We start from the raw sequence: 13,720 nt of genomic DNA on the forward strand, positions 1-13,720 counted from the left end.
TGTTTAAAACGGGAACGTTTTTCATCTTAAAATGAAATACTGCCCCTAGAGTTTCAACAGGGTTTAAACAGTCATCACTATCCGGCCTCCGCCCAGTACCCCGCCCTGCACCTTAGAGACTCCTACCCTATGTACAGAGTCATTGAACACTGGTCACTTTAATAATGTTTACGTAATGTTTATTTTTCTGAAATCGTTTCTGTAGTTAGGAACAGATGAGATTTGCATTCCTGCATCATTATTCTGTTAAAATGTAATTGATCTCTGAAAAATAACTACAGTGCCTTGCGAAAGTATTCGGCCCCCTTGAACTTTGCAACCTTTTGCCACATTTCAGGCTTCAAACATAAAGATATAAAACTGTCTTTTTTTGTGAAGAATCAACAACAAGTGGGACACAATCATGAAGTGGAACGACATTTATTGGATATTTCAAACTTTTTTAACAAATCAAAAACTGAAAAGTTGGGCGTGCAAAATTATTCAGCCCCCTTAAGTTAATACTTTGTAGCGCCACCTTTTGCTGCGATTACAGCTGTAAGTCGCTTGGGGTATGTCTCTATCAGTTTTGCACATCGAGAGACTGAAATTTTTTCCCATTCCTCCTTGCAAAACAGCTCGAGCTCAGTGAGGTTGGATGGAGAGCATTTGTGAACAGCAGTTTTCAGTTCTTTCCACAGATTCTCGATTGGATTCAGGTCTGGACTTTGACTTGGCCATTCTAACACCTGGATATGTTTATTTTTGAACCATTCCATTGTAGATTTTGCTTTATGTTTTGGATCATTGTCTTGTTGGAAGACAAATCTCCGTCCCAGTCTCAGGTCTTTTGCAGACTCCATCAGGTTTTCTTCCAGAATGGTCCTGTATTTGGCTCCATCCATCTTCCCATCAATTTTAACCATCTTCCCTGTCCCTGCTGAAGAAAAGCAGGCCCAAACCATGATGCTGCCACCACCATGTTTGACAGTGGGGATGGTGTGTTCAGCTGTGTTGCTTTTACGCCAAATTAACGTTTTGCATTGTTGCCAAAAAGTTCAATTTTGGTTTCATCTGACCAGAGCACCTTCTTCCACATGTTTGGTGTGTCTCCCAGGTGGCTTGTGGCAAACTTTAAACTACACTTTTTATGGATATCTTTAAGAAATGGCTTTCTTCTTGCCACTCTTCCATAAAGGCCAGATTTGTGCAATATACGACTGATTGTTGTCCTATGGACAGAGTCTCCTCTGCAGTTCATCCAGAGTGATCATGGGCCTCTTGGCTGCATCTCTGATCAGTCTTCTCCTTGTATGAGCTGAAAGTTTAGAGGGACGGCCAGGTCTTGGTAGATTTGCAGTGGTCTGATACTCCTTCCATTTCAATATTATCGCTTGCACAGTGCTCCTTGGGATGTTTAAAGCTTGGGAAATCTTTTTGTATCCAAATCCGGCTTTAAACTTCTTCACAACAGTATCTCGGACCTGCCTGGTGTGTTCCTTGTTCTTCATGATGCTCTCTGCGCTTTTAACGGACCTCTGAGACTATCACAGTGCAGGTGCATTTATACGGAGACTTGATTACACACAGGTGGATTGTATTTATCATCATTAGTCATTTAGGTCAACATTGGATCATTCAGAGATCCTCACTGAACTTCTGGAGAGAGTTTGCTGCACTGAAAGTAAAGGGGCTGAATAATTTTGCACGCCCAATTTTTCAGTTTTTGATTTGTTAAAAAAGTTTGAAATATCCAATAAATGTCATTCCACTTCATGATTGTGTCCCACTTGTTGTTGATTCTTCACAAACAAATACAGTTTTATATCTTTATGTTTGAAGCCTGAAATGTGGCAAAAGGTCGCAAAGTTCAAGGGGGCCGAATACTTTCGCAAGGCACTGTAATTGATTATTTACTGTATACACTGCTCAAAAAAATAAAGGGAACACTTAAACAACACAATGTAACTCCAGGTCAATCACACTTCTGTGAAATCAAACTGTCCACTTAGGAGGCAACACTGATTGACAATAAATTTCACATGCTGTTGTGCAAATGGAATAGACAACAGACGGAAATGATAGGCATTTAGCAAGACACCCCCAATAAAGGAGTGGTTCTGCGGGTGGTGACCAGACCATTTCTCAGTTCCTATGCTACCTGGCTGATGTTTTGGTCACTTTTTGAATGCTGGCGGTGCTTTCACTCTAGTGGTAGCATGAGACGGAGACTACAACCCACACAAGTGGCCCAGGTAGTGCAGCTCATCCAGGATGGAATATCAATGCGAGCTGTGGCAAGAAGGTTTGCTGTGTCTGTCAGCGTAGTGTCCAGTGCATGGAGGCGCTACCAGGAGACAGGCCAGTACATCAGGAGACATGGAGGAGGCCGTAGGAGGGCAACAACCCAGCAGCAGGACTGCTACCTCCGCCTTTGTGCAAGGAGGAGCAGGAGGAGCACTGCCAGAGCCCTGCAAAATGACCTCCAGCAGGCCACAAATGTGCATGTGTCTGCTCAAACGGTCAGAAACAGACTCCATGAGGGTGGTATGAGGGCCCGACGTCCACAGGTGGGGGTTGTGCTTACAGCCCAACACCGTGCAGGACGTTTGGCATTTACCAGAGAACAACAAGATTGGCAAATTCGACACTGGGCGCCAGTGTCGTACTGTGCTCTTCACAGATGAAAGCAGGTTCACACTGAGCACATGTGACAGACGTGACAGAGTCTGGAGACGTCGTGGAGAACGTTCTGCTGCCTGCAACATCCTCCAGCATGACCGGTTTGGCGGTGGGTCAATCATGGTGTGGGGTGGCATTTCTTTGGGGGGCCGCACAGCCCTCCATGTGCTCGCCAGAGGTAGCCTGACTGCCATTAGGTACCGAGATGAGATCCTCAGGCCCCTTGTGAGACCATATGCTGGTGCGGTTGGCCCTGGGTTCCTCCTAATGCAAGACAATGCTAGACCTCATGTGGCTGGAGTGTGTCAGCAGTTCCTGCAAGAGGAAGGCATTGATGCTATGGACTGGCCCGCCCGTTCCCCAGACCTGAATCCAGTTGAGCACATCTGGGACATCATATCTCGCTCCATCCACCAGCACCACAGACTGTCCAGGAGTTGGCGGATGCTTTAGTCCAGGTCTGGGAGGAGATCCCTCAGGAGACCATCCGCCACCTCATCAGGAGTATGCCCAGGCGTTGTAGGGAGGTCATACAGGCACGTGGAGGCCACACACACTACTGAGCCTCAATTTGACTTGTTTTAAGGACATTACATCAAAGTTGGATCAGCCTGTAGTGTGTTTTTCCACTTTAATTTTGAGTGTGACTCCAAATCCAGACCTCCATGGGTTGATAAATTTGATTTCCATTGATAATTTTTGTGTGATTTTGTTGTCAGCACATTCAACTATGTAAAGAAAAAAGTATTTAATAAGAATATTTCATTCATTCAGATCTAGATTGTGTTATTTTAGTGTTTCCTTTATTTTTTTGAGCAGTGTATACTGTATTCTCAACATAGTTAATCTTACTGTACATGCCTTTTTCCTACATTGTGACACAAATCTAATTCATGGTACCGATATTAACATTTTTCGCACACACAGATCAAATCATCTATACAGTGCAATCGGAAAGTATTCAGACCCCTTGACTTTTTCCACCTTTTTGTTACGTTAGAATTTTTTCAAAAATGGATAAAATATTGTTTGCAAATATGTTTGTAAATGTATAAAAAAAAAAAAGATACCTTATTTACTTAAGTATTCAGACCCTTTGCTATGAGACTCAGGTGCATCCTGTTTCCATTATCCTTGAGATGTTTCTACAACTTGATTGGAGTCATCTTGTGGTAAATTCAATTGATTGGACATGATTTGGAAAGGCACGCACCTGTCTATATAACCAAGCCATGAGGTCGAAGGAATTGTCGGTAGAGCATCTGAGACAGCATTGTGTCGAGGCACAGATCTGGGGAAGGGTACCAAAGCATTTCTGCAGCATTGAAGGTCCCCAAGAACACAGTGGCCTCCATCATTCTTAAAATGGAAGAAGTTTGGAAGAACCAGGACTCTTCCTAGAGCTGGCCGCCCGGCCAAAGTGCGCAATCGGGGGAGAGGGGTCATTCTGACAGAGCTCCAGACCTCCTCTGTGGGGATGGGAGAACCTTCCAGAAGCACGACCATCTCTGCAGCACTCCACCAATCAGGCCTTTATTGTAGAGTGGCCAGACGAAAGCCACTCCTCAGTAAAAAGGCACATGACAGTCCGCTTGGAGTTTTCCAAAAGGCACCTAAAGGACTCTCAGACCATGAGAAACAAGATTATCTGGTCTGGTGAAACCAAGATTGAATTATTTGGCCTGAATGCCAAGTTTCACGTCTGGAGGAAACCTGGCACCATCCCTACGGTAAAGCATGGTGGTGGCAGCAGCATCATCATGCTGTGGGGATGTTTTTCAGCCACAGGGTCTGGGAGACTAGTCATGATCGATGGAAAGATGAACAGAGCAAAGTACAGAGAGATCCTTGATTAAAACCTGCTCCAGAGCCCTTTGGGCCTCAGACTGGGGTGAAGGTTCACCTTCCAACAGGACAACGGCCCTAAGCACACAGCCAAGACAATGCAGGAGTGGCTTTGGGACAGGTCTCTGTCCTTGAGTGGCCCAGCCAGAGCCTAGACCTGAACCCACCCGAACATCTCTGGAGAGACCTGATAATAGCTGTGCCGCGACGCTCCTCAACCAACCTGACAGAACTTGAGAGGATCTGCAGAGAAGAATGGGAGAAACTCCCCAAATACAGGTGTATCAAGCTTGAAGTGTCATAACCAAGAAGACCCGAGGCTATAATAGCTGCCAAAGGTGCTTCAAAAAAGTACTGAGTAAATAGTCGGAATACTTATGTAAATGTAATATTAAAGCTTTTTATTTGTTATACATTTGCTTAAATGTCTAAACCTGTTTTTGCTTTGTTATTATGGGGTATTGTCTGTAGAGGAATATAATACATTTTAGAATAAATCTGTAATGTAACAAAATATGGAAAGAGTCAAGGGGTCAGAATACTATCCAAATGCACTGTAAGTGACTGTTGAGTTTCACAATCAATTTTAGATACTTTTTGAAGATTTGGACACGATAACATGTACCAAGACTTGGATGAGATGTTTGCCACAAATCCTAAAACATTAGCATTTGGAAACAAAGTAAACCAAAATCCTGGATTGCTGTCAAACCTTGTCCATAGACTGCTTACAGTGTAAGGAAACCAATATGTAATTTGGGTGAATTATCCCTGATAAGTGCCTAATATCCACAACATTTCTGCTGGTTAAATTATTTTAAACGGGTGAATGCTCATTAGCCAATAGATCTTAATCCTATTACTGCTGTGGCAGAGGGAGAGGACAAGAGGAGAGGAAGGGAGAGGAGACGAAAGGGGAGGGGAGTAAGGGGAAGAGCAGAGAGGAAAGGAAAGGAGAATGGAGGGAAGGAGTAGAGGAGTGGATGAGGGGACGAGGAGGCCTGACCTGGGCCCTCCAGGGGATCCTGATGTGTTCTATTCTGTCTGGACTCTGGGGGAATTGAATGGGAAGGTCACTGATAGTACAGGGCAATTATCATAATGAGGGACTCTGATAATGCATCACACACGCACACAATCATAAAAAATCCATCCGTGCCTACACAGACACATTTAATCACTCTGCAACCTGGGCCCTTACATTTAGCCCCAATCCTGTAATCACTAGCTAAGCTTCTCTCATCTGGCCAAGCCAGTCTAATTAAATATTAGTTGAAATATTAGGGCATCTTCTTTTTCAGTTCTCACATAAATCCAGTTGATTTGAGATGTTTAGTTTATTTGCACCTCATTCCTTTGTAATAAATGGATGGTCAAGTAGTTGTTTGTCTATATAAATTGTCACGGTCAATGTTGAAAATGCCTGTCAGGCAAGAATGAAGCTAAATTCGATACGCTGTTCCAAACTTAGGGAGATAACGTCTAGTCCTCACTGCTCTCTCTCTCGCTTTCTTACACCCCCCCCCCCCCCCCCCCCACACACCTCTGACAGACATTGATGAGTGTTTTCATGGTTTCGTGGAGTGTGATGACAAAGCCATCTGTGTCAACTTGCCCGGGTGGTACCACTGCGAGTGTCTGGATGGCTACCACGACAATGGCTTGTTCTCTACTAATGGGGAGTCGTGCATAGGTGAGTTGATTCGCTCCTTTCATCACAAGACCAAAATAAACATTGCGGTTGTAGACAATCCCTATTCACCTAGTCACATATGATAATTTATATTGATATCACATAGAGTATACCTACAAACTAGTTTGTTTTTCCATGATTCTAGTCTAGTGTATTCTAACATTGATCATAGCAGCACATCTAACCATTGCAGAACTAGAAATGTCCTTGGTCTTCTTTTGACCAGTTGTTTTTGCTGTCGGGTGTGGGTAACAATATGTTTGGACTGGGCATACCATTACTGGTGCATTTTCCTCAAAATCCCTGTCTGCTTTTTACTGCTCATTCAATCTTTCTGGAACATTCTCTGAAGCTGCCTGCCAAGAGCTTGTCACATGTCAAAATGGAGGGAAACCCTTATGCAGTTACGCCTCAGTAGTGACAGTACTACAGCTCTGTGTCTGTCTGTCTGCGCTATAGACAAATGTTACCTGTCAAGTCTAGCCGATCCACACAGAGCACATCAGAGACTGTCAGAGAGGTGAACATACTGTGAAGAACAAAGCCAACTGCAGTTATAATTTGATGAAAAATGGTCTCTGGGGGGACGAAATTACGAAGTGTTTTGACAAGAAAGCCCACTTTAGTTTACTGAGGCTGAGAGCTGTTAGAATATAATACATGTGCTTCCTTTGTATTTTTTTAAAGCAGTAAGATGCATGTGAATTTAAGCATGACCTACAGCACTTGACCTCTGTTGAGCATATGCCTGAAGTCATCTCTCTGGCTCCCTACAGATATCAATGAATGCAAGACGGGGAGGAACACCTGTGCCAATGACACGGTGTGCTTCAACTTAGAGGGGGGCTATGACTGCAGGTGCCCCCACGGGAGGAACTGCACCGGAGACTGTATTCATGACAACAAAGTCAAACACAATGGACAGATCTGGGTGCTGGACAATGATAGGTGCTCAGTCTGCTCTTGTCAGGTGAGACAGGTGAAAAAAACGATGATCAGGTCAGGGGCGTTGTATTGGTTAATGTAAAGCATTATGATGACTTTATTAATTCAGTTAGTTATATGATTAATACAGGTCTGAAGAATTTAGATGTGTTTAGAACCAGTTATTTGGAAAACTTAGGTTTTTTGCTTAATTATTAAAAACTAACATTTATCTAATCATTATTAGGCCACAGTCTTGTCATGTTTAGTCATTTAGCGTTTACTTCTGGATAATGTCTGGTGTATGGGAATGCTTGCAGGTGATTATAGAGGATTAGTATGGGTATTTAACAATCAAGCATCATATTATTCATTTGATTAAAGAGGAGGGCAGAAATTAAGCTTGAATGAAATTTGTCATTTTAATTGATTGGAGAAATTGAGAACCTGCCTGTCAGAATTAGTAGTATTGAACAGCTGAGCAAACAGTTAAATGAGTAAACATGTTATTGTTTTGTAATGTTCACGGTCAGCTAGTAGAGAGCAATGGTAATATTGAGTGTGTGTAATCAACCAATAACCAAGGTCAACAACTAGCAAATATTGAGTTTGGGTTATGGAGACTGTACTTTACAATAGTTGTTCAAATCAAATTGTATTTGTCACATGCGCTGAATACAACCTTAACAAGAAATGCTTACTTACGAGCCCTTAACCAACAATGCAGAGTTTTTAAAAAGTAAGTTACTGACAGTTGATTGACAGACAGTGTATCGCCCCCCTCCCCTCTGTGCAGACTGGCCGGGTGATGTGCAGGAGGATGGTGTGTGACTGTGAGAACCCGACAGCTGATCTGTTCTGCTGTCCAGAGTGTGACCCTCGCCTCAGCAGCCAGTGTCTGCACCAGAACGGCCTGCTGACCTACGGCAGTGGAGACACCTGGGTGGAGAACTGCCAGCAGTGCCAGTGTCTGGTGAGTACCAATAATACACACCCTATAAATCAAATCAAATCAAATTGTATTTATCACATGCGCTGAATACCACTGGTGTAGACTTTACAGTGAAATTCTTGCTTACGAACTTTTCCAAACAATGCAGAGTTTAAAAAAAATGAATAATAAATAGTATCTAACAGAAGAGGAATAAAATAAAATACGCAAGAATGGAGATACAGTATATACAGGGAATACCAGTTATTTCGTGATTAATGTATGGGAGATACTGTGTGTGTGTGTGTGTGTGTGTGTGTGTGTGTACTGTATACAGGTTTCTATGTCCACAGGTCTCTATGCCCTGCAATATATATAACTGAATTACGATGTGTCAAGAGCGTTCTCTATTGAATCTACTCAGAGAAATGCGCACTGTTTGCATTGACTCTCTCCACTGTTGACCTTTTCCTAGGTTCCCGCATCCCTGCTGTTCAAACAGGAAGGCTTTTTTTACGAGGATTTCATACTAAATCTGACAGAACATCACATCCTACCGCCTTCAATAAGCCTTTCAGACGCTCTTCACCACCAACCATATGTTTATTAAATGCAAATGTCACACTTGGCATTCACCCTGGCCATTCCACTCCCAGATAAAAGTAACACTTAGCTGCATTTGTGTCAATCTGCCTTTGCGTCGACCCATAAATCATCTTTAGCTTTGTTGTTCTGCCAGCTCTCTCCCGCCCGCCCGTTCCCTCGGAGGAGTGGCATTACCGTTGGTTCTTTTTTCCCTCAGATCAAACAGAATGTTGTAGCCACACATACAGCCTTCCCACCTCACTCTCCTTCTGTGATTAACATATGCATGCACACACATACATCATGTTGCGCACACACACACACACACACACACACACACAAACACAGCTACCAGCTAAAATGGTATAAACAGCAGCACACGAAAGAGAGGAGTGGAGGAGAATGGTGAGAGATACGCGTGGGATCTAGAAGCGTGACCGCGACGTGAAATCAACCTTGAATGCCTACACAGTTAGCAGAACCATACTGGCCCTGCTCTGCTCAGCAGGGAAACGGACAAGCAATTCTCTAAGACAAAGATACAAATTCCCTTTTAAATTACATGTATTTTTGTGAATATTTGAATGACAGAATATGGCTCTTTGACGTATGTGTCTCTGAGTTGATACTATAGGTATTAGACGTAATGGGTACAGGATACTATTTTAGCCTTAGATTTGGAGGATTGAAACATGGTTGTTGTTCGCCATGCTGTTGTCTAACCAAGGAACATTTCTGGCAAAGCTCCCTAAACCAAATGTAATTCACCGGTAAATGTAATTTAGAGTGGCCTATTTAGAAACTTATCAGTGACTTACCCAACTGCCAGGGCTCATGTGAAGGTGATTGAAGGACATCACATACTCTATCACAGGGTTCTTCAACCCTGTTCCTGGAGAGCTACCCTCCTGTGGGTTTTTTCTCCAACCCCAGTTTTGACTGATGTCATTCAGCTTATCAACCAGCTAATTATTAGAATCAGGTGCGCTAGATTAGTGTTAGAGTGAAAATCTACAGGACGGGAGCTCCTGCTCTATCATGTTACATAGACTGCAGTTCGGCGTCGGAGCCGACTTCGCTGATTCACGGATTAATCCGGGTTTCAACTGTACCAGGGAGATGGCAGACCGTGTGTAAGGCGTCGTGTGGGCGAGCGGTTTGCTGATTTCCTACATTGTGAACAGAGTACCCTATGGTGGCGGTGGGGTTATGGTATGGGCAGGCATAAGCTATGGACAATGAACACAATTGCATTTTATCGATGGCAATTTTAATGCACAGAGATACCGTGACGCGATCCTGAGGCCCATTGTTATGCCATTTATCCGCCGCCATCACCTCATGTTTCAGCATGATTATCTGTACACAATTCCTGGAAGCTGAAAATGTCCCAGTTCTTCCATGGCCTGCATACTCATGGCACATTTTACCCATCGAGCATGTTTGGGATGTTATGGATCAACGTGAACAACAGCGTGTTCCAGTTCCCGCCAATATCCAGCAACTTCGCACGCTGTTGAAGAGAAGTGGGACAACATTCAACAGGCCACGATCAACAGCCTGATCAACTGATCAAGATATGCTGTGCTGCATGAAGCAAATGGTGGTCACACCAGATACTGACTAGTTTTATGATCCACGTCTCTACCTCTTTTTTTTTTTTAAAGGTGTTTGTGACCAACAGACGCATATCTCTATTCCCAGTCATGTGAAATCCATAGATTAGGGCCTAATGAATTTATTTCAGTTTACTGATTTCCTTATATGAACTCAGTAAAATCATTGAAATTGTTGAATGTTGAGTTTATATTTTTGTTCAGTGTATATTGAAGGTCTTTATATCAAAAAGAATAGCGATTTTGGTTTGTAACCCTGGAAAAATGGTCTTTCAACTCGCCAAATTGACCCCGTTTTCAATTGATCCCTCTGAGAATAACTGCTCCAAAAGCGAGATGCGCATCTGGAAAAATCTGTCATATTTTATTCTGTTATATTACGTCATGTTTTGTACTATAAAATAGGTAAGTCTTGACTGTGAACTGGGCTCGGGAAATAAGTATCTTGTCTGCTAAATTAACAAAACAAGGCTGTGCCATTGCACAGCCATTGGCTTCCACAAGCAAGGGCCATTGCTGAGGTTACTGCCTTTTTGAAGATTGTGTCCCACGATAATATAACCAGTTGATATTATGGTTTCATCCAATCAAATCGTCGGCATGGGCTCTACAAGGTGTCAAAAGCGTTCCACAGAGATGCTGGCCCTGTTGACTCCAATGCTTCCAACAGTTGTGAAGTTGGCTGGATGTCCTTTTGGGGGTGGACCATTCTTGATACACATGGGAAACTGTTGAGTGTGAAAACCCAGCAGCGTTGCAGTTCTGGACACAAACTGGTGCGCCTGTCACCTAATACGATAACCCGTTCAAAGTCACTTAAATATTTTGTCTTGTCCATTCACCCTCTGAATGGTACACATACACAATCTATGTCTCAATTGTCTCAAGGTTTAAAAATCCTTCTTTAACCTGTCTCCTCCCTTTCATCTACACTAATTGAAGTGGATTTAACAAGTGACATCAATAAGGGATCATAGCTTGATTATAGCTGGATTCACCTGGTCAGTCTATGTCATGGAAAGAGCATAATGTTTTGTACACTCAGTGTATATGGGCAATTTAGCAATTAGGATTTGTTATCTGTAATGGCTATGATATATTAGGCATTGTTGGCCTATAGATAAATGAGCAAAAACATGTCTGGCCATGTGTTCTAAAAATATATTTTTTATTTGAGTACTTGAGTTCAATATAATTTATTATGGAAAAACCTAATAAAAATTGTTGTTCTGTTCATCACATTTAATTTTTTCAAACATTTTTGGGGAACCCCGAATTTCAGTCTGCCACCCATGGAGGGACCTACCTGCATTTGTCCAATAGAAGCTCTTGTTTTCATTGCAAAACGTTTTCCGTTTTGAGTGAACGCTTTCCTTTGCAAAACGTTTTGCAATTGGAATCCGACTAATGAATACTGTGTGTGTGTGTGTGTGTGTGTGTGTGTGTGTGTGTGTGTGTGTGTGTGTGTGTGTGCTCTTTTTCCAAGGAGGTGTAAACCACAAAAGCTCAGGGATGAAAATGTTAACAGAACTAGGTCATGCAGAATCATAGCTTAACCAGGATCTATAAAGTTGGCCAGAATATATGTCATGTATTCACTGGCTTATTGAAACGACTGCTGGAGAAATCCAATAAGGCGTTCTCTACTGCAACTGTGTAGTGATTCATATAAGAGGGAGAATTAACGGGTGACCAAAACAACTCCATTAGGAAACACAGAACATTTAGACCAGTGTCTGAAAATGTCTTTCTTCTGATACTCCTACACAACAACATATTCTTAGTCCCATGTACTGTACATCTATGATGTATCAGGACAAAATGTCTATGTTTACATGATAATGACTGCATCAGGGTGGTATAGAAGTATGCCTAAACAGTTGGCAAGGGACAGGATCTATTCAATACAATTGTAGGGGTGATGGGCTGCACATACCAGTGGAGGCTACTAAGGTGAGGACGGCTCTTAATAATGTCTGGAATGGAGTCAATGGAATGGTATCAAACACGTGGTTCATACCATTCCATTGGCTCCATTCCAGCCATTATTATGAGCCGTCCTCCCCTCAGCAGCCTCCATGGGTATGTATCATTGTATTGTCCCAGTGATATGACTCCAGTCTGTCTTTCTGTCTCGCCCATCCACAGCAGGGACAGGTGGACTGCTGGCCCCTGTTGTGCCCCCATGTGGACTGTGAATTCACGGTGGTGCCCGAGGGCGAATGCTGTGCCCGCTGCGTCACTGATCCCTGCCAGGCCGACACCATACGCAACAACATCACCAAGACGTGCATGGACGAGCACGGCATCCAGCGCTTCAGCGGGTCCTCATGGGTCAAACACAGCACCGAGTGCACCCTCTGCCAGTGCAAGGTAACAGACATGGATTTTCATTATATCTATGCAGACTTAAGCCAACCATACCCCATGTTGGCGCTAAACACTCCATGACTATCGAAATTCTAAATGTCAAACCAAGTTAGCCTTTCAGTGAGAAATAACAGAACATAATAACAGAACCTCATTCTGGTTTGTCTAACAGTGACCCACTCTAAATTCTCTCTCTCCTCCTCCTCTCTTTCAGAATGGACATATCTGTTGCTCAGTGGACCCCATGTGCCTTTAGTTCCTGAAGCTCTGAAGGCACCTCCCTGTACAGTGTTATCCATGTAAAAACAACCAGCGTTTTCCACCCTCCAGCCCAACTTCTTTATACCAAATACAAAACATGTATCATAGAACACAGATGGACTACAGTACCCGCAAGCCCCCTCTGTGTTCAGCCTCACCAATCAGGGTGACCTGTGTGCATTGAGGAACACCCCCAAATCATCTGCAACATGACGCTGTAAAATACTATTATACTGGCATGAATGTGCTCGATGTAGAAACATTTTGCTCATTTATAAACTCTTTTAATGTCAATGATGTCCTAGATAGTGGTTGTTTTAGTGTAAGTTTCATTTGCTACACTATTAAAGTTGTCGATATTTTGTGGTCCTCTAGCATTATTTTCTATTCATCTTTTACATTTATTTCCAGGCTTGTTAATGTGTAATGGTGAATAAAGTATTTCAATTTACATGAATTGTTTGAGCTTGTCTTTATTAAGATGTTGTGTATTAGTCATTGGAAACCATCGATCTCTGTATTCATATGAAGTCAAAAACTCACCCTCTCAGGTCTCGTGTACCCGAAAATTCAATCAACACAGATGACAAATCACTTGAGCTGTGCCTTCCCAGACCTCCCCACTTCCTGTGAAGAGGATAGCGAGGTGAGAGTTAGTTCATGTCAGAACACATGTTTGTGTGACAGTGTGTTAGAGCAGAAAAGAGGAGAGGAAACTCAGCCTGACACCAGCAATCACAGCCTATCAGTGGTACCTACACATCATCACGCCTGACCTTTCACATCAAATATTCATTGAGCAGGTGGACTTCCTCTGTCTGCACTGCTGCCGGT

General features: G+C 43.0%; 1 protein-coding gene across 2 annotated transcripts in view; it reads left to right on the forward strand.

Moving 5' to 3' along the window:
- LOC139415642 (protein kinase C-binding protein NELL2a-like) overlaps positions 1-13,337 on the forward strand; it is a 92,838-nt gene extending 79,501 nt beyond the window's left edge. The window contains exons 16-20 of one of the 2 annotated variants that reach the window (XM_071163760.1): positions 6,059-6,199; positions 6,976-7,169; positions 7,920-8,096; positions 12,404-12,628; positions 12,840-13,337. In XM_071163760.1, the coding sequence (XP_071019861.1) occupies positions 6,059-6,199; positions 6,976-7,169; positions 7,920-8,096; positions 12,404-12,628; positions 12,840-12,881 (779 nt within the window). In that variant the 3' untranslated portion in view covers positions 12,882-13,337. The remainder of the gene's footprint in view (positions 1-6,058; positions 6,200-6,975; positions 7,170-7,919; positions 8,097-12,403; positions 12,629-12,839) is intronic. The other variant, XM_071163765.1, reaches the window with a different exon arrangement.
- Positions 13,338-13,720: the final 383 nt, after the last annotated feature.

The sequence above is a fragment of the Oncorhynchus clarkii genome, chromosome 1 (assembly GCF_045791955.1).
Source record: "Oncorhynchus clarkii lewisi isolate Uvic-CL-2024 chromosome 1, UVic_Ocla_1.0, whole genome shotgun sequence".
Classification (NCBI taxonomy): domain Eukaryota; kingdom Metazoa; phylum Chordata; class Actinopteri; order Salmoniformes; family Salmonidae; genus Oncorhynchus; species Oncorhynchus clarkii.